The sequence below is a fragment of the Tachypleus tridentatus genome, chromosome 11, assembly GCF_004210375.1.
Source record: "Tachypleus tridentatus isolate NWPU-2018 chromosome 11, ASM421037v1, whole genome shotgun sequence".
NCBI lineage: Eukaryota > Metazoa > Arthropoda > Merostomata > Xiphosura > Limulidae > Tachypleus > Tachypleus tridentatus.
This window is the reverse complement of record NC_134835.1, coordinates 85,639,332-85,665,978: the sequence shown is the minus strand read 5'-3', so window position 1 is coordinate 85,665,978 and position 26,647 is coordinate 85,639,332. Positions and strand designations below refer to the sequence as shown.

The 26,647-nt window shown below is 36.1% G+C and overlaps 1 protein-coding gene across 27 annotated transcripts in view; it reads right to left on the bottom strand.

The window, feature by feature from the left end:
- Window positions 1-26,647, bottom strand: part of LOC143232664 (bromodomain adjacent to zinc finger domain protein 2B-like) — a 186,296-nt gene that overhangs the window by 84,855 nt on the left and 74,794 nt on the right. For 26 of the 27 annotated variants that reach the window (XM_076468345.1, XM_076468356.1, XM_076468332.1 and 23 more), the window contains 4 exons: window positions 17,946-18,042; window positions 7,101-7,392; window positions 5,616-5,876; window positions 3,924-4,286 (listed from right to left, as the gene is read on the bottom strand). In XM_076468345.1, coding sequence (XP_076324460.1) covers window positions 3,924-4,286; window positions 5,616-5,876; window positions 7,101-7,392; window positions 17,946-18,042 — 1,013 coding nt within the window. Of the gene's footprint in view, window positions 1-2,917; window positions 2,975-3,923; window positions 4,287-5,615; window positions 5,877-7,100; window positions 7,393-17,945; window positions 18,043-26,647 lie in introns of those variants that run through there. The other variant, XM_076468358.1, reaches the window with a different exon arrangement.

Below are 26,647 nucleotides of genomic sequence, written 5' to 3'. Positions count from 1 at the left end.
ACATCTAAATGGGTGAGACAACACCTGTAAAAACAAACTGTAGGGAGGCAGGAGAGAAGAATGAATACATCAACTGGATAAATTAGTAAATCCAGCCTGTAAGAGTGGGAAGTGAAACATTACTTAGAAAGGAAGGTTTCCAGTGGATAAACAAACAGGATTGAAAATTAGTTGTTGTGCAGGCATTAAAACATCTGAGATCATGCATAACACACAGTAGTTTATCTAAAGAAGAAGACAAATAGGAAATTGAAAGTAGGGATATCATTATAAAGATGATGCTGTCTGCATATGCCACTGACATATTGGGGGAGAAGAGCAATCCTGGTACAGTATAATCAAGTTCTGTTGATGGCAAAACATCTTATCTCTGAGGGCCATAGGGAAAACGGTAACTGATAGAGCCTTTTATTCTGAGCCCAAGGGGGATCGAGGCCCAATGATTATTTGCATTCTGCAGTACAGCTGAGCCATGCAGACGTGGAGTTGGAAGAGGTTTCAAGGCTAGTGGCAAGAAAACATTATGCGACAGAGGGCATCACTGAATAAAAAAGCTACTGTGTGAGAGGGATTAGATATTCCATGGGAAAAACAACTCATAAGAAGGGGAAACATATCTATATTATGTCTCAAAATTAACATGACTCACTTGACTATTTCAACAAATGGGTGATAAATTTTACTTGCCCAAAACTTATTTTCAATTGCTAAACACTTGGACTTCCATAACTTTGTTTTCTACTATTTGATTACTAATATATTAATAAAACACTAGATTTTTCAACAGCAAGAAGATAATTTAATGAATATGTTATACAAAAAGTTAACATTTTCCTAAACTGAGAATGTATTTCCAAAAGATACTTACTTCTGCTCAAAAAACAGCTTTTCTTGATTATTGTCCTCTATCTGCACAAGTTTTTAACTTTTACTACTAGCCTTCCACTTTCTGCATATTCACATGTAAATGATTATGCAGCAACTCTCCACCAACAGGAGCAAGATACAATCCCTATCATAACTAGTGCCTTCTCCCCATTTGTACTGGTAAATCATTTCCATATTAGTCAGAAATACTTACATCACAGATCACCAGAAGCAGGGAGGCTGGGTGGGAAATTGAGAAGGTAAACATCTATCGAAAATACATTTTCAGTCAAGGAAAATGTTAACTTCTGATATTACATCTCACTTCCACTCACAAAGAATCCAATACTGAACTGGTGGAGTGTCAGTGAAAAGATGATCCACTTTCAAAAAGTGCTCAGGGAAAGATCATAAGGTGTGTGTGTGTGTGTGTGTGTGTGTGAGGGGAATGTATCTCAGATGGAGACTGCACCACATCTAATCCAATCATATTTTTCTCTCTTTTATGACTGTGTTGCAAACACAAAAGGCAAAAACATATGAAGAATCCCATAATATGAATTACTGAGTAATATGACCCTGGATGTTGAGTGGGTAGGGCATAAATGACTGTATCTCATACCTAGTGAAAAGTGGAATTGTATAACAGTTTTACAGTAGGAAGAGTAACACCCATCTCTTCACCTCAAAATTCAAAATAGCAAGTAATACGAGTTTATATACTAAAATCTGTCTCCACTTGCACGCATTTCCAACCCAATCAACACCTGATTCATCATACACTGACATCCAGCAGATGATAAGAAGTGGGAAAGCCCCAGTCCAAAACTTAATGAAATCGGGTATGGTTCTTCCAGCTACAGCTAACACTAGCAGATGACAGGAAGAGGGACATCAAACTTGAGGTGCATCTCAGTTTAACCAAAACCTGACAGCATTGAACATCCTTCATCTAGTCTGCAGTGGAAGGACAGACACACACATGAGGATTTGCTTAGCTACAGCATTTCCAACCAAAATTTGACCTCCTGGGAACTGGATCCAGTGGATGATAACTAAGAGAAACATTTAGCCAGATGGGCAAACTGCAATGTTCATATATGTACATGTAGTTGTGATGTGACAGAGTGCTTCAACTAAAACCTGGTGGTATAGCAGGTATGTCATTGACACAATTCTGATCATGATCAACAATCACCAACCAACAACAGGCGCACCACAGGAAAGCACAACCAGAAGAGAGTAGGGAGGAATGTCACTGTAGGAAAAACTAATCTGTCAAATATGTGTGTGTGTGTGTATATATATATATTAGTGATTATATATATATATATATATATATATATACACAGACACACATGTATATCTAACAGATTAATTTTTTAATAGGGCATAGTGCTATATACCATCAACACCATGTAAGAATGCCTTTGCCTTACTCTCAACTAAGTGGCACTCAGGAGAAATGGTTTCCATGGTTCACTATCCCCAGCAGCTACAAACTGATAAGTGGCAAGGACTCCCATACTCCACTGGAAAAAAAGAGGGAAAAATGTGTTGGAGATTCCAGAGGACTGTACCACCAGAGACAGTATAATGGGTAACTATGATACCCTATTTTGAAAAGCAGAGCTACCACATCAGTGGAGTCAATCAACCAACTCCCAATGGCATTTAGAAATGTCTATCAGATTTGTGGTAGGAAGAGTCTCAATGCCACAGAGCATCAGAAATGCACAGAAATTACTATCTGGTTTACTCATGTGTCCATGAGAGTACAGGTCTAGAACAAACATATTTATGATGCAGAAAACAACTAGAGAGAGCTATTGGTGGCCCTACAGAACACCCCATCTCTATGGTGTGCATAACCTAATCCTGCGACGTAATTGTTACAGCATTAATGACAAATGAATGAACACATGCAACAAAAAACAACTGGCTACATCTGGAATTGTACACCATAGCTGTGATAGGTAGAGCTATAATGTAACTGGCATCAAGCATGGTGACAGAATGCACAGTGCAGATTTTCAAAAGAAAAGTATACCTGGTCAGGAACCACTTGCCACAGAGTGTGATCCACAATACACTAGCAAAAAGGCCCCTGTAAATAAAAAAATAACAAAAACATAGTAAAGTAAAACCAAGTGTGTAGCATAAAAGAAAACACTGTCAAATTTGTGAGCAAAAACAAGAGTGTCCCTACAGAATTACTGCCAATTGAGAAGTGATAATAAGTGGAAAGGTGGCGAGAGAAGGAGAGAGATGGTTATGATAGGAATTGTGTTGCAATCTTACTGGTGAAGAGCTACTGTAAAATTATTTACAAGTGGATATGCAGGAGTAAGAGGTGGAAGGCTAATTTAAAGCACTGAAGATTTGTGCTGACAGATGACAGAACTAATTGAGAAAAGCTAATTTTGTAAGCAGAGGTAAGATATTGTATCAGAAAGTACATGAAATGCTTCTTTTTATATGTATTTACCACTGAAGCTTAACTAGCATCAATAATAAAACACTAATATGCAGCTGAAATTTTACATTTTTGCATGTAAATTTTTCAAATTAACAATGCTTTTCTTTCCATGACTTGGCAAATCCTCTCTTCAGCTTCTCTTTGTAATTCTAATTTTTTCCAACAATTTTGATTTTTGTCTCTTTCTAAATTCATCCAATTTATAGTCTTTCTTAAAAATATAAAAATACATAATTTTACTCTGATACAGAACTTGGTCATTAAAAAAATACATGTCATAGTGTTAACAAAGACAGATAACAGCAAATTAGAGCTTATTCTTTGTAAGTTACACTCCATGATGCATTTATTCAATATATTGCTAATAAGAACACAGTTTAGATCAAGGAGTTTAACCTATCTGATCAGACACTCATTAATGTTGAGTCTTGAATCTCCATTAATTTATAGTATTTGTTTTTATTTCAACTGTCTCAATGTGATACTAACATTTTTTGTTTTATGAGAATAATCTTATTTTTACCTAGTTCTTTCTCAATTATACAACCTCTGCAGCATTTATATTAACTATACAAACCTGTTTCTGCTGACTCTCTTGAGCAATCAAATACTTGGGTTTTCTCCCTCGCCTTCGTGAACCTGGTGTGAGCAAAAACCCAGTAGGAGAGGGATGTTTTTTTACTACGGAACAGACTAAGGGGTCAGTAGCAGAGGGCAATGAAACAGGAGTTTTACTTGTAGTTAAATTCTGTTCTTTCAAATTGACAAGTCCACTTGTTTCATACTTTTTGATGCACAAATCTAGGGGAGCCGGCATAAAGTCACTGTCCTGCTCTTGACTTGCATCTGATGTTAAAAATGATGTGTTGGCAATTCCCGAGTGAGCTGGACTTGGTGAATTGGCTCTAGCTTTTAAATTCAAGGGTTCTGGAATGTTGTCCTATAGTGGAAATAAAAATGAGACCAGTGCAACTAAACTAGCTCAGTTTCAAAACTTAAACAAACACTTGATTCTGATCATCACACTACAAAATATATAAAGCATACCTCAGACTAGTTTTATGTAATGTATATAATTATTAAAAATTTCTACATGTTTGTTTTAGATATTTATACAAAGCTACACAAAGACTGTTTGTGTTAGATGTTCATAATTTTGAACTGATATACTTGAAGGAAGCCATCTAGTCAACAGCATCCACCACCAATAACCTGTAACTAAATAGTAGGAGTAGACCATCACTTTTGTAATACATCCACAGCCCCAAAATGTTAGGTGCAATTTTTTGATAACATGACACAAACTATAGACTCAAATTCACAGTTTAGCACAATAGTCACTGGTCTATGCCTGCCCACTTCCTAAAAAAAGTTGAGATTGATTCCCAAAATAAAGATTTTACTGTTTTATACAAAATTTAGACTTAAAAGCAGACAAACAGTTATTTACAGACAAGGTAATATCTTGTTCAGAAAGAAATTACTAATAGTTATTCATTATTAAAACAAAGTTGAAACTATGTGTTTTTAGAATGCAGCTTCATTTTTTTTACATCAAGCCTCAAAACAATGTGCAGATTTGCGAGCAAATGTAACTTAGCTTATCTAATGAAGTTCAAATTTGATTAACACATTTGTGCATTGATGTTGTAGAAACAATATGCGAGCACAAAAAATTTATAAACATAAATTTATTAAAACCAGTTCTAAGTTTGTCTTACAGTCTCAGATTAATAGTTTTGGGATACTTGAAGTAAGATTACTTAAAGGGTTCTCAGATTAGATTCACTGCAATTGTTTATCAGTGATTAGTGTAAACATTATTTTATAGATAAGTGAGCAATAATTAAAAATAATTTCACAATAAACTTTCAAGTATCTGAAACAAAAATACTTATTTTAAGCAATATACTCAAAGAACCATTTACTTTTCCACTTATTTACATCTAATGATCTCAAGATCTCACTAAAGAATTGTAAACATATTTGGAAACCACATGGCTAATTGAAGCCAAACTTGACAAGGACACTCTCCAAAAGAACGTCAATGCACAGAATCAAGTCTTAAAATAAAAAATAAAAGTTCGTGTAGCCTGCTTTCATTGTAACTCTTAGAGCAAAATAAATAGAAAGAACAATAATCCAAAAAGAACAACAAAAAGTAACTAACTACCAAAGAGTGTTTTAAGTTTCCAATACAAAAACTTCTCATCTCATAACAACTAATCACATAAATTGTCATAAAATTATATGAAGAAACAAAACATACTTCATCTGGCAGTTCTGTGGGTGGTGTCTCAGCTTCTTTTGTATGTTTTCTTAGCCTAAGTTTTGATCTCTGATGTCTATGTGTATCTTCTTTTGACTCATTTTGAATGTGATGGGTTGGGATATCACTGGAATCACTGCTTGCCCCACTGCTTCTGCTTTCATTACTTGAGCTGTTGCTTGAGCCATTAGAACTGTCATTGGAATATTCTGATTGACTTTCATTATCTGAACTGGTTTCACGTGTTGGAGCTCCTTCCAGCTTCAGGATGAAAAATGACAAAATGCTTTTTTGTTAACACTAAAATTTTTACTAGAATTTACAACTATATTAAAAAGTAGCAAGAAGATCTGATTCTCCCATAACAGTTAAAATATAACTATAACTGAATATTTCCAATTTGTTCACAACTATGGTCCTTTTACACTAAACACTACTTGAGAAAGTTCTAAGAAGATTGACAATATAACTGTAATAACAAAGATGTATTGCATGTTTTTGAATATACAAATAAAAGTTGAAAAGTTTAGTTTAAGTGACTTATAAGTTACTTGTAAAGAAACATTCTAGTTTGTGCACTAAATTTAAAGGTATTATATTAAATACTTTGTATTCTCAGTGCAATTAAAATTTTACAACTACCTAAAATATCTTCAATAAAACCAGGGTAAATATGGTGATTTTGCATGTTACAATTTTCTGCTGAACTAAGTTTTTGTTTTGTTTTTCACCATAACAGTACATAATATAAAATATTAAGTTTACTAATTTTTTAAATTTCCAAATTCACAGCCATAGTACTCTTGTGATAGTAAAATATCTTTTTTGAAATTATTTCTCTATACATTAATTTACAGACAATTAAATGATGTTTTATTTTCCAGATCATATTGGTTTTCCCGTTTCAGTATAAAATTTCAATCATATTAATGCCCAACAAAACTAAATTAAACTGATCAGTTAAACAATTGTCTAAATTACCTGTGTATGAAAAAAAACAAATGCATTGTCTTGTTTCTTTCTCATTCTTACAATGCTGTTTTGTACAATATTAAATCAAGCTAACTTAAGATCTGCTTAGTGATACAACTGTTACTGAAAGTGGTATAAAAATAATGTATTAACATGTTACAGTAACCCAGATATTAAATATCAAAAATACAAATAATTTTTGAAAATAATGTCTTATTTCAAAGTATCTGTTTAATTAAAGTTTAAGTATTTTTATAAGGTTAATTAAAAAGTCTTGCTGATTGTTGGGTTCTTGAGTTAGGGTTATTGAACCTTCCAGACATCATAGGAATATCATTAAGTGTAAAGAAGATTTGAAGAAATATTTTATCATTCACCAGAATGACATTATAAGGCTTAAATAAGATTAAAAAGCAACACTTTTAATTATTTTTGAAAAAAAATTATAAAAAATGGTGTACATAAAAAAAAATTTTTAATTAAAAAACAAACCATATATGACAAAAGTCTAACCTGCTTTTTCCTATATTTCCCTTGAGTTTTGGTAATGACAAGTTTCTGAATGCCATTGGTTGATGCCTTCCAGGTTTCTGCAACTTGTGGTGAACTAGGGTTGTCTGTTTTATCTTCTGTCTCCACAGATGATTTAGAGAGAGTAGAAACTACTCGGAAATCTGTTTTGTTCTGCTTTAGAGTAACTGGCTTTTTTTTTCCTTCTGAAACAGGTAAATTTGCTTCTTTTGCATGTTTGTTTGTAAGATTTGCTGATGAGCTTGATATGTCACCATTTTCTTTACACTTTTCTCTGAAACATAAAGTTATTCATACTCAAATTTAGCTGAGAGAATTTGTGATAAATGTACATAAAACATGTCAACAGTAAAGTGAAACATTCAAAAGACTAACAATATCAACAACATTAAATTAAACATAAATATAAAAGCTAATTCTATATCTAAGCTATCTCTAAACTGTAAAAAATATTCCTGCAACTGTCAGTGGTTCTATCATTAGAGAATTTTCTCAACTTCTTGAATAAGAATTTGACACACCTTTCTAGTACAGTTAACTTCCTCTATATTGTAGAGCACTCTCATTCTTTCAAGAGTAGGCAAAAACAATGTATCAGAAGTGGAGAGGATGAGTGGGTGATGTACCTACTCAAAATACATTTTCAGTGCAGGAAAATGTTAATTTCCAATAGATACCTTATCTTTTCTCACATAATAAATAGGATAATACATTGAAATATTGGTGGGATCACCATAAAAGTAACATAGATGAGCACTATTCAGAAGATGACTAAAGAGAATCTATGCAATGTGATACCCTAATGTAAAGAGTCACACTCACTGTATATCATACCCCATCTAAACCAGGTATATACTCTTCACCCAGTGTTAAGATATGTATCATAAGTCAGGTAGAAAAAATGCATGTCCAATTTGTAATTAGACATTCCAAATGGTGTACGTTGGCTAAGGAACATCAGACCATATTTGGTGGGTCAACTCACATAGAAAACCAGGCAACATTAGGTATTTGTGTTCGAGTCTGTGGTAGGAGGATGGTCCTAACTGTCTTCACCTCAAAACCAGAAAGCAAAAGGAAAAACAACTTCCATTCTAACAACAAAACCAGGGCATATGTGCTGACCAAGAATACAACCAACCACACACCACCTGGAAACTCAACATCCAGATAACAGAAGAAAGGAGAAAGGCAAATGTGGTTGGTCAACTCCAGAACAAAACCAGGCAGTGTCTGGAAATTTTCATCCATTCTGCAGTATGATGACTTATGTTGGCTGATCCTTCACAAATCCAACACCAGACTACATGGGAACCAACATCCAGGCAGTAGTACAATGAGGAAAACCAGCTGAAGGGATGAAACTACATGTAGTGGATTCATCCAGCCCAAAACTGGACAGCATAGTACTCATAGTTGTAGATAGTACTCACTATCAACAACAACATAAGATCACTACTACACTCTCAACCCATTGTAATTGGTCACAATCAGAAGAAAGCCTAAATGGTCCACTGCCCCAACGACTAGGAACTGGTGGCAAGGACTCCTGTACTATGCTAGGAAAGAAGGGAATAACAATATGGTGAGGAGCCTGAAGGAACACAAGACCTTAAAACAGTGCAATGGATGACCATATAAAATCAATTTTAAAAAGCAGACCTGTTCTGATTCAACTATGACTGGAGAGACAGTTCTGACAATGCTTTACTCCTGACAGTTCATAAGTTGGTACAATCTGGTGTAGGCATTATTTATGAAACAAGATACCACAGGCAACCTCTAATAGTTTTGTGGAACAAGTCTTTTCAGTGAGTGTTATAGATTTGTATGGCTGTATGGTGTGAAATTAAAGTTAAGTATGTCCTATAAAGGATGATAGAAGGGAACAACCATAGAAAAGGTAATAGGAAACTTGGAATATGCAGTGATAATTAAACATAAGCTACATATAAAATTTGAAAAAGATGTATGGGTTACAGGATAGAGATCCCAGACAGAGTAAAAATTCCTTTGGATAAAAACTAGAACAGTAGTTGCAAAAAGAAGCCACACAAGCTATATAAGAACAAATAGCCCACACAGGACAAAAATGATGATATATATATATATATATATATGGATGAGAATGGGAATATAGATGAGAAACAGACAAAAGGAAACTAGATGTGAAAGTGATGATGTTTTGAGGAAATCCTATGTTCACGATAAAGAAGAAACAAATGATGATAAAAAATGCAGGAAACATTGATAGTAAAGATATTTGAACTATGTTGCACACAAGAAAAGAGGAGTAAAACATAAAGTCTGAAGGGAGACATGGTACAAAGAGCAAGAGGCCACATGCTCAAAAGAGGGAAGGGTAAGGGCATTAAGAACAAACCTGAGGTTCCAAGCTGATAGAGCAACTGGATGGGAAGGATGAAGAAAACAAAAAGAATGAACTTAGAAAGGACTGACAGGAGAGGAAAATATGTGGTGGCAACTGGAAAAATGAAAAGTACTGGATGACACCATCCTATATCCAGCAATGACAGAAACAAATAAACCACTGTTGAAGAACTAAATAAAAAAATCAGAATGTTGGCAAGGTGAAAGCTGTGATGCAGAGAACAGCAGGAAAAAATGTTCCATTTACACTGGTAAACAAGAATGAAAGAATAATGGATAGAATGAGAAAGAAGGTGATATTCACACAGAAGAATCTAAAATTCCTTGCAAGAAACCAGACAAAACCCATGCATAGCTGATTGTCGCTATGACAAGATGAAAGATGGAGGAAGTAGTTTGCTGGAGAAGAAATCAGGAAAGAGGAGATATGGGAGAAGTTGGTTGGTGTTTATTGGTGCAAAGCAACTATGATATCTACACCAAACCAGTATAAAAAATAAAAGTAAAAATTATTAAAAATATGTGAAAAAGAATCATGGTAAAACATAACAATTGCCAAATTTCAAATAAAAACTTTAAAATAGAATTGAAAAGACCAGTGGAATTTAAAAATGCAAGTGAGGTGGACAGTTTCTGAATTGCCAATGACACTGTCCAATATCAGGGGTAAATCCATGGTAAAAACATGTCTAAAATGGTACTGTTGCTCAAGGGTGTAACGCCAACATCACAGCAAAACATGGGCTATTCTGATTTAAGTGTCACAAAAGCCACATTTTGGTGCATCAGTTCCAAATAAAGAAATTGATGAGTTAAAAACTGTGTCCAATGCATAGTTTTGCCAGGACAATATTCTCCTTCCAATCTTTACAGAAACAAGATGGCCAAATACAGGGTTTGATCTGGAAAAGTATGTTCTCATGTTGCTCACTCAAAGTGGTGCAGAGCCAAACCTTGAATACAGGACTACAGTCTATATATGGTACAGGCATGGCAGTGATAGCACCAGAGCAGAGAGACTTAGTTGTGGTGTCAGCGAGCTCATTTCTGCAAATACCAATGAAGCCTGGTGTCTAGAAAAATTGGATAGAAATGGATTATAAAGAGAAATAGGCCAGTCTATTTTGGAAATTGATGAACACAAGGTGGGAATTAACATGAGGTGATTCCAGAGCCAGTAAAGAGCTAAGCCAGTCAGTATAAGAAGCACAATTGGTGTACTTCATAGCTTCTACATGATCCAAGGTAAGAGAGATGGCATACAATTCAGCAGTGAACACAGAAACCATAGAGAGAATCATGTGTGCAACCACCAAACTACTAAAATCCATGGCAGAGCCCACAGTCACCTGATTTTGAACCATATATATAAATGAGAATGGAAGGATGTTTCAAAAGATATTTGGCAAATAGAAAATAGTACTTCCAATCGGAAGTATCTGCCATTCTCAGATGACTAAAAGAAAAGTCATATTTGGAGATAGTAATAAGCCATAGTGGGATGGGCTGGCCAGTGAGGAAACAGCAATGTTATCCCAGGACAGTCCCAATTCAGCCAGCTGCCCCTGGATACAAAGACCACTGAGGAAGAAAGTCATAACCCCAGATAGGATGCTGTGGTAAAGATCGAAGTTTTGAAGAAAGTTGCAAGCAGCATAGGTGTAGAGGAGATTCGTGAGAGTTGGTGCACAAACTCTGGCCTGGAGAAATGCAAACATATGCCATGCAGAGTTGAAGCCTCAAATGGTGAATGGGGTCCAACATCTGTAAGTCTGAGATCCTGGCAGAACAATAGATCTCAGATCAATAGTCCAGTTTGGATTGAATGAGGGTACAATAGATCTTCAGTACAGAACATTGATTTGCTCCTCAAGAGGTGGAAGAAAGGACTCAGAGGATAATTAATGCACTTGTACTCTTGACACATAACTGCTTAATGTGTGGAATGAAGATCAGCTTATGATCAAAGACAAGACCCAAGAGCTTCCCAGTGGCTCAGTGATACATCCGCAGACTTACAACGCTAAAAACCAGGTTTTGAAACCCGTGGTGGGAAGAGCACAGATAGCCCTTTGTGTAGGTTTGTGCTTAATTCAAAACAACAACAACAAGACCCAAGAACTTTGTTTCAGGCACCATGGGAAGAACAAACTCACTGAAACAGACTCAGGATCAAGGTGAATAACCTATTAACTGCAAAAATGCTTACAAACAGTTTCAGACAAAGAAAATGTAAATCTGTTTCCTATGGTCCACTTAAAATATTGAGGGCAATCTAAAGTTGCTGCTTAATAAACCTCATGCTCTACAACTGACATGAGATGTGGAAGTTGTTAACACATAGTCCATTTGCAAGAGTAGGAGAAAGTTGTGCAATTATGGCATTAATCTTCACACTGAAAAGTGTGACACTCAAGATATAATCCTGGAGTAATCCAAATTCCTGTAGGAAAGAACAAGAATGCATCAAAGGAGGTTATTTAATTCAAGGAACCAAATAATAAGATCATTAACCATCCTCTCTAAGATCTTACAGAAACAGCTTATTAAAACAATTGGACAATAGTTTGAAGGAATCTTGGGATCCTTCTGAGACTTGGGAAAAGGAGGTGCAATAGCCCAATGCTAAGCATCAGGAAAAGCATTCTCCTGCCAAATCCAGTTAAAAACAACCAAAAGAATAGCAAGAAAGGCATAGCATCTCATAGTTTCTATCATCAGGTATGATTGATGTACTGCCAAACCAATAGAGAGCAAGTTTGAGTTCTATCAAAGTAAAGGGGTGATTATATATCATATAGATGATCAACCTAAAAGGCAAGTGGAGATCGCTCTTCCAAAGACTTGATGGCCAAAAAGGTAGATGATGAAACAGAAATACTAGATGCACAAGAAAAGTTTTCACCAAGTATATGTAATGCTCTGGGCATCAGGGAGCAAGATCGAAAGGGAAAGAGAAGTATATTGCCCACTGACTTTCCAAATCTTGTCCCATATGATTTTGGAACTAGTGGTAGAAGAGATACTGGTTGTAAACTTAATCCAAAATTCCTTCTGGCTTTGATGTCTTACTGCGAAGCATGTGTACAGGCCTGCTAAAAATTCATGTGGTTTGAAAGTGTGAAAAGGCATCTCAGACCTGTTTTTAAGCTTCCCATGCCATTTGGCAAGCAGGATTCCACCATGGACAAGGATACTGTGTCAAGGTTTCAGGAATAGATTTTGCAGCTGCCCAGACAATACAGTCAGTCACTGATACCATGCAGTTGTCTATCGATGACTTACAGATGACAAAAGGATCAAGTTCCAAGAGAGCAGTGAAGAGAACCAGTTTGCCTGGTCCAGTTTCCAACAAGGCACATAGGTTGGATGGCATCAACCAAGGCCAGTCTCCTTCAAAATTATCACTGATAGAAAAATGTTGAATGACTCTGCTGCACTCCTACTGCAGCAGTGGAATGGAATGCAACAGCATATGTCCAAAATGGAGAGGGGAACAGTAACTTCTGAGCCTCTGGGTAGGAGATATTGTTCACAGTCTTTAAACATTACACATCTTTCTCCTCCACTCACTTAGGGCAATTATGAAAGTAAGAGGGATACCTAGCTGGGAGAATAACCACTGAAACACCTGAGAAGCAAGAAAACATTCCGTTGGTAGAATATTGTTGGGTAAAGTGAGCTAATTTGCCACAAGATTCAGAACACCTGAGATGCGACAAGCAATAAGACAGAGATGATGAGCTTGGACCCAAAAAAGGAGATCCAGTGTCCAAAGACAAAGCAAGTGAGACAGGGTGCCACCTTGATGACTGACATAAAAACAACTGTCATATTGTTAGTATGAATCATGAGCATGTGCTCACATACTGCAGGCAGGAAATGGATCCAATACTTAACTAACAGCCAGAAGCACCAACAGGTTGATGTGTTGGTTATACTCAACTTCCAACCATTTCCAAAAAAATCAAATATGTTCCCCTCCCATAATTGAAACTGCAATGCTAGGTAGTGAATATGATGGACAAAGGTTCTGACTATGTGACAAAAGATGCATGGAACCAATGCCAGACTAAAAGGGAGACAGCAAAACTAAAATATCTAACCTTCGCGAATAAACCAAAGGTAATGACTGGATGCAAGAGAAATAGGAATATGAAGCTAAGCATCCAAAATGTCAATTTTGATCATTCAAAGACCTAGACTGAACATCCATCTGAGGGTGAAAAAAAGCCCCACAGTTTAATGTAGGCATCAAGGAAATGGTTGAGGTTTGTAAGATTAATAAACAGATGCCAATCTCCTGTTTTCTTGAGTAAAATGAACAGACAGGAATAAAATCCCAGAGAAGGGTGAAACACTTGATTTATAGCATCCTTTTTCATGAGATTTTGAACTGCCTTAGTTAGACCTTGACAAGAAAATGGATTCTGAGGAGGAGGGAAAATGAGGACTGTAGTAGGTAATGGAAGATGAGTAGAAAACTGAAAAAACAGTCCTTCAGCAACTACCTGAAGAACTCAAAATTCTACAGCAAAAGGACACCATGGATGAGCAAAGCTGGTAAACTGCAATTTTATGGTACTAGAACCCAAAAGATAGTCACAGATGATACTGATATCTGAAAAAGTGACAATGGATGATCTAGCATGGGAAGATGGAGCCTGTGGAGATGATGATGCTAAAGGATGAGGCACAGGAATAGGAACAGCAAAGAACTGGGAAAGATGATGAAAAATAAGGAAGGAGATATGCTGGTATACAGCTCCACTAGAAACTCTAAGGTATCAGAAACATCTTCAAAAACAGACTAAAACAAGAAAGGAGACAAGCAAATGCACACAGATAAGAACCAGGGAAATTCATATGTGGCAAAAGAGCATACTTGTCAAGGAGATCCCAACAACAAATTAGCCACATATGAAGGAATAAGGTAGAAGAAGATAAACGCTACAATACAGAGAAAAGAAAATACCTCATGTATTTGCCAAGAAAACCTAAAGAGAAACTCTAGATAACTAACAAGAATAGAGGATAGTTGTAGCAATAAGATGAAAATGAGAGAAATGGGCAGGAGACACATAAAGGGAAGTAGCAGTATCAGAGCCTGAATTGGCAACTCTATAGTCAGAAAACCATGAAATGGAAATTCTAACCAATGATATGGCAAAGCATGCATGTCAGTGAAATGTGGGAGGACTAGGTGTGCTGGTAACTGAATGCAGCTGTGTCAGGAATTATTTTACATGGACATAAATACTTGGTGAGAGGGAAAAACCAAATAATTTGATGATGTGCCTGAATGAAGGAAGGAGGGGAAGGAACCATACAAAACAGAAGAAAGAGACAAATGGGAAGAAATGTGTTTGTTTGTTTTTGAAATTCGCACAAAGCTACTCCAGGGCTATCTGTGCTAGCTGTCCCTAATTTAGCAGTGTAAGACTAAATGGAAGGCAGCTAGTCATCTCCACCCACTGCCAACTCTTGGGCTACTCTTTTACCAACGAATAGTGGGACTGACCGTCACTTTATAACGCCTCCACAGCTGAAAGGGCGAGCCTGTTTGGCGCGACAGGAATGTGAACCCGTGACCCTCAGATTACGAGTCGCATGCCTTAACATGCTTGGCCATGCTGGGCCTGAAGAAATGTGAGATATATCATTCCATAAAGGCTAGAAAAGGACGAGGATGAACCAGAGGGATGGACCAAGAAAGAGTTACAAAAGCAGAAAATAAAAAAAGGCTGACGAAGTCTTCATTCTCAGAAACACACTGTCCAGGAAGTGGAAGATCTGATTGTAGGTCAGGAGGTGTTGTAGGCTGCATATATCTCTTAATTCATGATGCTGCAAGGCTGGAGCCTCCTTTGTCAGGAGTAAAGAGCTCAAGGCACAGTAGAATTAAGTGTGGCTGGATCAGTTGAGACAGGATCCATGTCAGAAGTGACAGTTATTACAAGAAATTGAGAGTTCATTTGTTTGGAAAACAAAATCTTCCACTAGGAAAATCTCTAAGAAGCAAATTACAACAAATGTAAAGCTATTAGAAAAGGTAGCAAAAAGCTCAAATAAACAAAAAATGCAAAGTACTGAGCATACATTTGGCACAACTGCACTCAAAAATGGCAAATTCAGAAATTATGAGAATGATCTACAGTATAAAAGGAGGGTGTGTCTCACTCTGAATGGTGGAAGGTTATCACATGCTCATTTGCATGCTACAGTGCAACTAAACTACATGTAAATGAAAGGGTAACTATGCAGAAATCATACACTGTGTAATTCAACTGTTGTGAACTGGTGCTCATATCATTGTGCCATGTTACTAGAAACTTCTCAAGTTTTCTTGTTCCAATTGAATACTATTTCAAAATAATATCTTGTAACGTGTAGAATGTTCAAGGCCTCTGTCAGGCTATAAATGTGTTTGAAATGTAGTCAAAGTTAAGTTAGGCAAAGTTACTGAGAGATATAGTTAGACAGATATAGAGAGTGTGTTTGTAAGTTTAGCTATAAAGTGTGCATAGTGGCATTTGTTTTAACAGAAATTATTCCAGGTTATATTGCAACAACAGAGTACAGAAAAAGTATCTGTCTTGTCAACTGTGTTCTAAAGTAATTGAACAAACCTGTGTTGACTTATACAAAAAGAAACAATTATTTTAAAACTCCGGATACAACTGCAGTGGCCAACAGCATAAAGAAAATTTGTATATAAATTCGACAAGTGAACAGTTTGTTGTTTGTTTATTGTTGAAATTTATTGCCAACAAGTCACAGACATCTACGGTAAATAATCCTTCCTACCCACTTACATAAAACCTGATATTAACTAAATTAGAGTAAGTTTTCAAAGTTTTCCAAAACTGTCTAAAACACTTTACAATAGCTGACTTGCCAGTAAAGCATCACTTTGTCCTAAAACATAAGATGCTTAATCCTTTATTCTGTGTTGCAATTTAAAATTATGATTATATTAAATCATGGCTGTAAAATTTTGGTAAAAAAATTTAGTCTAAGGGACAAAATGCTTGAAAAAATCTACTCACCTTTCTGAAAAATGCATTTATCCCATTCCCATTCTACAAAATTCTCACACAAACTTTTTCTTTTATTTAACAGTGAACACAATCAATACAATGCAATTGACTGCTCAGCTTTATTGGAAATGGTATATATTGCATTTTCCAATTAGCTCTTACATATTTATTCCTCTACTTTATGCATAAAAATAAGTTTATTAGTGTGTGTGTACGCATCACTGCTGAATTTCTGAATTAAAGGTATATGTAAATCTGTGTATATAATTTTGGTTTTAGATTTAGAGGTAAACACTTTTAAATGTTTGTGTCTATTTGGTAGATTTCTGCAGTTCAAAATTTTCAGTAACTTGTATAGCTCTCTAAAAATTTATCTGGAGTGTTTTTTAGGAATAGAATAAATGTTGTGAAAAAACCCAACTACTTCTTAGGTGGGACAAGTATAAAAGTAAAACTTGGCATCCTGGAGTCCAGGGTACAGTGAATTCTATACCCCCCCGAATTAAGAGGTTATCTACAAATTATTTTCAGTGAGGTAATTTATAATTGGCTTACAGTTATGTTAATATATTGCTGTAAATTTTTTTAAAGATATTAAAGAATTCTGTTTGTTTCAGAATTTTTTACAAAATTATATGAAACAGTACACAGCTGTTATTTGTTTTAAATTGGTAGACTTGAATGAATGCAACTAATTAATAGCACCCACCACTAACTCTTGGGATAATCCTGTCTCACTTATTAGTAGGATTGAACTTTCACCTTTACAAGGAATCCAAGGCATAAAAGTGTGGAGCATATTTTTGTAGCAATGGGTTATACACATCATAACTACTCAGATTCAAAGTTTTAGTATACTACTGACAAGATAAAAGCTAACTGTGTTGATGTCAAAAGATTTATTATCAAAGGGCTATGTTTTAGGTTGTTACTTTTCTTATATTTCTTAATTTTCTTGCAGATTACAATTCAAGCAACCATTCAGTCATTTTATATATTAAATCTTGCAATTCTCTTCTTATCGGAAAGAAGTTCTTTCAACTTCACAATGTTTTCACTCCCTCGATGACTAACTGTAGTATACATTAAAATACAGCTTAACGTTTAAACCATTTCCTCAGAATCAAATGACAATTAAAAATATGATTAGTGGTTGAAAACCATGCTCAAAATGACAAAATTCAAGCATATTGTAAATGCTTTAATATGTTGTAGGTAAGTGGAAGAATTAGTCATTAATAAATTAATTTAAATTACATAAATCATTCCACTTATTTAAAAAAAAATATTTTAATTAATTTGCCAAAATACTTTTTTCCCAAAATAATATCTTCCTCATCATGGTGCAAAAGCACAGATTATGAAAATTTAGCAAAAATTAGCTATATACACACACCTTTTATTCCCTGAAGTTTCTTGTTCACTGGATAATGAATCATTTACCCGAATCTTGGAGGAATATTTGGCAGTAGTTGAACCATTAACACCTGTAACTAAAACAAAATATTTGATAATGTTAACAGTAGAACTTACAAATGAATATCTTTGAAATAAAACATATTAAAAATAAGATTAAAAAATATCAAAAGTTTTGATAAATGCCTAAAAAATCAACTAACTGGAAGTTATAGTTTTCCTATATTGAAAAATGTATTGCCAACAAGTACTTCTCTCCACTCACAAATTAGTTATTCTTGTTCATTGTTGCTCCCTATATGCACACATTTTCTTTATGCACTCCATAAGCCTTCCAGATCTGTATACTGGGATCAAGTGATTGCAGTATATTCTCATGTATCACCTCTCTACCAACACGAGCATAGTATACTCATGTCATGCACCACCCATAAACTATAACTCTGAAGTCTGGCAGAAGATGGAAGCACTGGAAGAGTGTGAAAAGGGTGAGAAGTGCCTGTTGGAAACACATTTTCAGTATGGGAAAATTTTATTCCTTATTTGGTATTTCCCTTCATTCACAAGACTAGCTAAAATCTCACACTGATCACAAGGAGGGAATGGTGTCAGGGAAAAATAGACATAACTCCAAAAAGCAATTGAAGGATATCTTCATAGATGATAAGAGTCAGATCAGAAGACCTAAAGAAGGAAACAACACCACTTTTGACCATGTATACTCTTCCCCCTCTGTCAAGAATACACAAAAAGGGCATAAAAAAGATAGAAGCACATACAAGTAGGAGAGAATTGAGTAAGTAATTGAGTAAGTAATGATAAGTAATAGAATCCTTAAACAGATATATGCAAGTCAATCCTATAATGCAGAAAAGTGGGTAAACAATGGATGAACCCCATGGTGTAGAGTGGCTAGGACACAATGGACCACATCTAGCAAGTCAACAACATCCAAAACCCATGCTACTAACATCCATAAAGGAGTTGGATGAGGATCATGACATCAGTATTAGTGAGAACTTATTCTGATTGGTTTAAAGTAAATCCAAAACCCAGCCACGGGATACTGACATCTGTGTGGGGGTAGGAAAAGTGCTCCCAATTGAAGAGGTGAATTGCAATTTGATGTCTCAAGCCATAGTAACTGTATAATGCATATTGGATGATAGAATGTCATCTACAGCAAACACCACCATCCTACTTTGTACTGAACAATATTGTCTTTTTTTGTGTGGAATATTCAGCAGGGCACCTCCATGATTAACCACCCAACTGGCTTGAAACTGGTAAGTGCTCTGATACTCCATTTGAAGAATGAAGGGTAAAAATGTGTAAGAAAGTCCAGAGGAATATCATCAGCAGACACTGTGCAATGGACGATCATGAAACTATTTGAAAAGCAGACCATGCCAATTTATGATGGGGCAGTGATGGGCAGGTATCTCCTTCTTCACCCATGAAGTCCAAGGATGGTACGCTCCAGGGTATGCTTATGAAGCAATATCATGAGATTATCCATCTTCAAGCAATTTTGTGACAACAATCCATCTCAATGGTGAGCATTCTGAAGATATGGAATGGAAAGCACAAGTTGACATGGCTGTACAGTGTGGATTTTGAACTGTAAAACACTTGGCCAGGCACCACTCACCAAAGAGTGGGATCCATGTGATGAAGGTATGAAGGATAGGCACTTGAAATAAAAGAAACCATTAATATAAACCTACTCAGTCTTAGAGTCACACAGAAGTTTGAAGAACCATCACAGGTGCAATTTGAAAACCTAACAAAGCCAAAACCTTGATATGATGTAAATAATAGGAGATTAATGTATTAAGTTCAGTCCACATACCCGGTTACAGAATTTCTGTAACAAATTCCTGTGGGAAGGGCCAATGAGGAATAAGATGAAGAAAACTGCCATTGGATAAAGTGTTTGGAATGCAAACCATGGAAGCAAGCCATGTGGGCAATATAGTAACAAAGGGTACACATCTGACAGAGAAGTCTATTCTTATTGGGACAAAGGTAAAGTTGAGAGATAGAGGGAAGGGAAACAGATAAAAAGGAAGGGTTACCCTCAGGTGCCACTGAGATTTTAAGGAGGAAGGAATTATCTGGATAAAAAAGAAGATAGGTATGGTGGTAAAGTGTGTGTGCAATATTGATGGTGAGGAAGTCAGACTGTCGATGACCACAGACCAAATGGAGAAGGAAATGTTTTCAGGAAAAGGTGAAAATGAACATGAAGAAAGAGGTTCAAATAGAAGTAAAGTAAGGTAATGGAAGTCCATATTAACATCCCACTCCAAAGAGTAGGTCATTGGAGAGGACAACAAATCTGGATGAAACAAATTAACATGGTGAGAGCAGGTGAAGCAAAGATTCTATGCTAACAGAAAAGGTTAAATGTGTTGTATAGGGCTGCTGTTAATCCAAAACTGAGGAGACCAAAGATCCCCAGTGAAAAAGTAATGTCAGAAACTTGAACACATTAGCCACAGTAGGTTGAGCAGCTTGAAATCTCTAAGAAGGGAACCATGTGTTCAAGACTTTCCAATTCCTTTGATATACCTGCATAGAATGTATTGAATGAGAAGAATGGAAAGCAATGCAACAGAAGAAATCCAATATTTTTGCCAAGTACCAGACAAAAGCCAAATGTGAAGATGGAAAGTGTGAGCTGTATGATGTAGAAGAGGTTACTGGGGATGAAAAAGGAGAGCAGGGAATAAGGAAAGGAAGGGGTAGAGAAGGTGAAAATTAGGAAACCACAGTTGAGCAGGCCAATAAGGAGCTATCAGAAGGACCTGGCAAAGAGTGGTATGGATTAGAGAAATGACCTGATGAAGCAATCAGATAGGAGAATAAACATACAGAAATTTGTGAGGCTATTTTAGATTAAAGGAATCAATAGCAAAAGCCTGAGGATGAGGCACCAGTGACCAAAGGAGGGATAATTTATGATTCAAGGCAGTAGCAAATGCATTGATATGAGGAAAGACTTTATTAGTTGCAAAGCCACCTGAAAACAAAAGGATCAAAGGACCACTTTGTCAGTTAAATTTTATTGGGTAGGGGAAAAGACAATCTATCACAAGATGAAAAGTACCTGGAACATGACATGCAATTAAATACGTGGTGCATGTGGGCCCAATAGAGGAGATCCTATGTACAAAACACAGGGATCTCAACTGGATGGAACATTGTGATTGACATTTGTCATCATTATTCTACTGATGGAATAAATAATCACCAGACAATGCCTAGTTAAAGGTAGGAAGTGATCCAAAGCTTAATGGTTGGCTAGTAGCTTAAGGATATTGATTTGTAAGGGCTGCTCATTGACAGACCAATGACATGAAGTTTCCTGGTGACTGATCCATGCACCCCAGTTCTATAAAGGGATGCATCCATAAACAGATGGAAATCTCAACAAGGAGGAAGAAGTTGGACACCCAACCAACAAAGCAAATCACCCACTAGGAAAATATGAAGTGTAATAGGAAAACACAAGGAATCTTGAGCAAGATTCAATTTACAGTCTACTGTAGGAAATGCATAAATGTATGATCTAGGGAGACCAGTGGTGTAATGAAGTACCATATCCCCAAAACTGACAGAATCTCACACATGTAGTAGGTTAGTGAACAGATAGGACATGACAAACTAAAAATTCCATGGAAGGAGGTCGGAGAGGAGAAGGTTGGGCCAGACAGAGATGAATGTTGAAAGAGACACCCAAATGGACAAAGTACTGGGTTAGATGGATGTATGACTTCTCTAATTTGAGTAACCAGCCCACCTGAGCAGCCAGGTCAAAGAGCTGGCTTGAATGACTGATCAACTGCAGTTTCAAATGGGCCAAAGAAGCCATTTCTCCACAGAATAACAGAAACACAGCCTCAGGGTATGAAGATGAAGAGCAAAAGCCCTGACTGCCTGAAATAAAACAAAAAATGCAGAAGCAAGTCCAAGTGGTAGGGAACAAAACTGGTATATCATTCCATGATGGACAAACCAAAGATATGGACGAGACAATGTTGAGATGGGAATATGCAGATAAGCTTCAGCTATGTCCATCTTGGTCATCTATAAACCTGTAGAGAATAGCCACTAGAGGGTTAGATAGAACTCTATTGTGAAACAGAAAAGTTGAATGAAAAGACTGAGATGGGACAAACTGATTAAAGGCCTTTAGTCCCTTGTTTTCTTGGTAATAACAAACAGTCTAGAGTAAAAACTGGATGACTAATGGGGTACAGGTTCAATAGCCTGTTCTGTGAGGAGGTCTTGAACTACTTCTGACAGATACTAAAAACAACAGGATCTAAAAGTGGAGGAAAAGAAACTGGTATAGGAGATGAGGGAAGTGCAGCAAGAAATGGGATCTTGAATCATTAAAGCAAAACTTGAAGAACCCAAATACTGTTGACAAAAGGGTGTTGTTGAGGGAAAGGCTGCAAATTAAGCTCCTACTGGACCAGAGCCCACCAGGTAAACACCAGTACTGTTGGTAATGTGTACGATTGAGAAAAACAAAAAGCTGTGGCAACTTGAGGAGAAGGGATGGGTAAGAGCTGGGAAGGGGAAGGATGGGAAACCATAATAGATGACAAACTTAGCTCCAACTGAGAAAGGAAAAACTGTTGTTGGACGTCTTGCACCTGAGATTCCAAAGACTTCAGGATTGTATCAAAAACAAAACACCTTAAAAACAGGGTCATATGTAAATCCTGAAGGAGAAATGTAGGTATATACAGGCCCTTGATGAGACAACATCCAAACACAGAAGGTTCTAACAAGAGAGAAACTATATATGTAACATCAGAGTTGGCAATGATAAATGAGATAATGCACAGCATTTCTGTGAAAAGCCTCAAATGGGGATGAATAGTGGAAAGATACAAAAAAAAAAGTTGTGAGGGTAAAAAGTAGGTGGGAAAATAAGGCATGGGTTAAACTGATAAGAAATTCATGGCATGCTATCCATCTGAGTAAAACATAACACAACAGCTGTTGGTTGAGATAAGAACAGCCTGCATGATGATAAGCAATGATGTCTTCCATCATGATGCCTGAGATAAGGCATCTGTTGAAGTTGAGACACTTGAAGTAGTAACATTAACTTCAGAATCCATACTTTAAGAGAAGACAAAAAGAAAAATGTATAAAAAAAAGCTACTATAAAGAGGTATAATAAAGGTAATTCTGAAGAAAATTGGGTAGTTTATAAAGTATAACTGCTTCATGAAGAAGCTGTATGTCACACTGAAATCAGGGCAAAAAACAAACCTGTCTGAGCACAAGCACTGACAAACAAGAAGTAATAATTCAGTAGAGGTGCATAGAAGGAGTCACATGGGTATACTACGCTACTATTGGTGGAGAGATGACGTATGATGATTTACATGAGAAACATGTTGGAATCACTTATTTCTAACAGGGAGAAAGCAGAAGCCTTGTGGCACACATAAAAAAAAGTTTGTATATTAGGAGCCACAATGAATGAAAGCTAATCTTGTGAGCAGATGGAAGTACTGTACCAGAAAACTAAAGACAGTTTTAAAACATACTACAATCACATTGAAAAACATACAAGCCACAATTTAGCCAAATAAACATTTCAAAACCATAATTCCCCATCACCAAGTTCTGTACCGTCTTTTCTGCCCTGTTTATTTGACTGAAATCCTGCACATACACATTACAATTTATAGGATAAATTATATTATTTGCATTACCAGTATACAAGACAGCCTGATATTACTATTACATATTTTTTAAATATTTTGACACAAATACTGTAAACCATTTATCTGGAGGAAATTTATCAAAATAAATAATAAAAGAACATAATATTGTTTAAAGCAGTTAGTGAAAAGAAACACAGTAAACACAACAAACTGTCAGAACTTTGACATCAGAGAAACTATTTTTGACAAATTTGCATGTCATGTTGTTTTAATGACTTCAAAAAAGTTTCAACATCAAAACTTAACATTTTTCCTTTACTTAGATCAGTGTTTTTGACTTTATTCACATGGATGTATTTTGGATGTGTTATTATGAGATTTTATTTCAACAACTGGGAATAGACATCTTGCTTTATTTACCAAAGTTAATGTTAAAGAAACCATAGAATTTCTTTAAAATTACCTGAACTGAAAATATCTTTGCCTGTTCCAGTTGATGCTTTTATCTCTATTACAGAGATGCCAACCATTACGATTTGAGCGTAATCATTATGATTTTGGTGTATACATTACGACTATACACTCATACAGACAAATATTACAACTTGTTGCAACTCCCAAATTATTATATATTATATAGGCCTATACAATAAAGTGAGAAATTGTTCCCCCCAGGGATTGAAAGGGGTGAAAAGAAAATTTCTAGTGAGATACAAATAAATTTTGATAACAAATAAAAGACATAGTCCAAATGGCTAATTGCAATAATCATGTTTGTGCTTGAAATAATAAAAAATATTTGTATCTCTGACATCTACCAATAGTTTGAGTGCAGTGCTTCTCCATACTGGGTACGTGGGGGAATCCATACTTACGTCATCAGTGCTTGTCAGCCAATCAGCGCTCGCATAGATGGGTATTTCTCGTTTTCTAAGTGGCATAGAAACACCAATGTGATTGTTCACAAAATGGAAAAAAAAAAGGCCTCGTTCATCAGATTGTCTTGTTTCTGGCGAATCTAAAATGACTAAAACTGTGAATCAAAAATTTAGGAAAGATCATAGTGCAAAATATCCAGTCATTGGATCAAATGTCAGTGACAGTCATGCGTTTTGTACAGTTTGTCACATTGATTTTTAGTGGCACATGGCAGGATAAACGATTGGTCCAGACACACAAAATCGGCATCTCACTAACAAAAGGCTGAGGCGAAGACAAAAAAACATTGCAGATAATGACATTTATGAGTAAGAATTCAGAATATGAAACCATAAATGCAGAAGTGATGTTCATGCAATTCGTCATTGGTCATAATTTACCCCTAGCTGTAGCCAATCATGCAAGACATCTGTTCAGAAAAATGTTGGCAGACTCTGATATAGTGAAAAAATATGGCTGTGCTAGAACCAAAACTACAGCCATTGTACAAATGTTGGGTTGTTAAGATGACAAAATGATTTCAAGCATACTTACTAACAGTGTTTACAGTTTAGCCACAGATGGATCCACAGACAAGGATGACTCAAAACTGTATCCAGTGGTTGTACGATATCTTGACCCTTTGCTTAGAAAAATTGTTTATTCTCTTTTGACAATGGAGGAATGGAAAGAAGCTTCAACGGGAGAGAATATTTTCAACCTTTTGGACCACGAATTGACAAAGAGGAAAATTCCATGGGAAAACTGTCTTAGTTTTTCTTCAGACAATGCCTCAGTTATGTCTGGTATAGGTTAAGGTGTGATAGGACACATCTCAAGACGACAGCCTAGCATTTACTTCATGGGCTGTGCCTGTCACCTCATGAATATTGCTGTCCAGAAAGCTTTCAGAGAACTGCCCTGCCCAGTTTCTGATATATTGATAGATATCTACTATTTTCTGGACAAAAGTTCTAGCAGAAAACAACATTTCAAAGAGTTTCAAGGATTGTATGACAAAGAAACAAGATGGCTATCACTTGGGGTGTGCCTCATCAGAATATTGGGCATGTGGAAGCCATTGAAGAAGTATTTTCACTGTGAAAAGAAAAAACTAGATTTGAAAGGATCTAAACATGCAGCTCAGTCAGGCAGCAAGACTTTAACAGTCAGGACATCCTCTCAGCCACACAGGGACACAGTCAAGACACCCTCCCAGCCACACAAGGACACAGTCAAGACATCCTCTCAGCCACACAGGGACACAAGACAACAGTCTCCAAAAGCAGACAAAGAAACATTTGATATAGCTCAATATATGTTTAAGCAGTCTGACCTTGAACTAAAGAAGAGACAATCAATGAAAAAAAAAAAAAAGAGACAAAAACGAAAGCTAGCAAGAAAGTAACCAAAACAATTATGCACAGAGCAAGTTAGATAAGTTAAAAGTTTTCTTGGACAACAAAATGAACTTGTTATTTTGTTTTTTTTCTTCAGTCTGCAATTCCTCTATTTGAGCAAGCCAATTTGATATTGCAAAGAGAAAAACCTTGCATACTCATTATGCATAGAACTCAGATTATACAAGTTAAGAATATACTTGTCAGATACATCAAGCCAGAATATCTTAAAGGCAACATCACTGAACTTGACTACAACAATGAATCCTTATGCAAATCTGTTGAGGCAGTTTCTATTGGAAATGCTGCCAAGGAATACATTATTAAATATGAAAAGGACCTGGACCTGATCAGCTTCTACACCAGTGTCAAGAAATACTTTATTGCAGCTACAAATTATATGATGAAACATTTCCCTCTAAATCAGTGGTTCCCAACCTTTTTTTTAAGCCCCGCACCCCTAAAAAATTTTAATATGTTCTTGCACGCCTCACAGTAATTATTTATTTAAGAATAAAGGTGAAGGTGGCTAAAACAAATGTTACCTCACATCCCCTGAAATCCTATCTCACATCCCCAAGGGGTGTGAGCACCCCTGGTTGGGAAGCACTGCTCTAAATGATGAACTTCTGATTCACACAGAGGTTGCTGATTCAAAACTGAAAGTC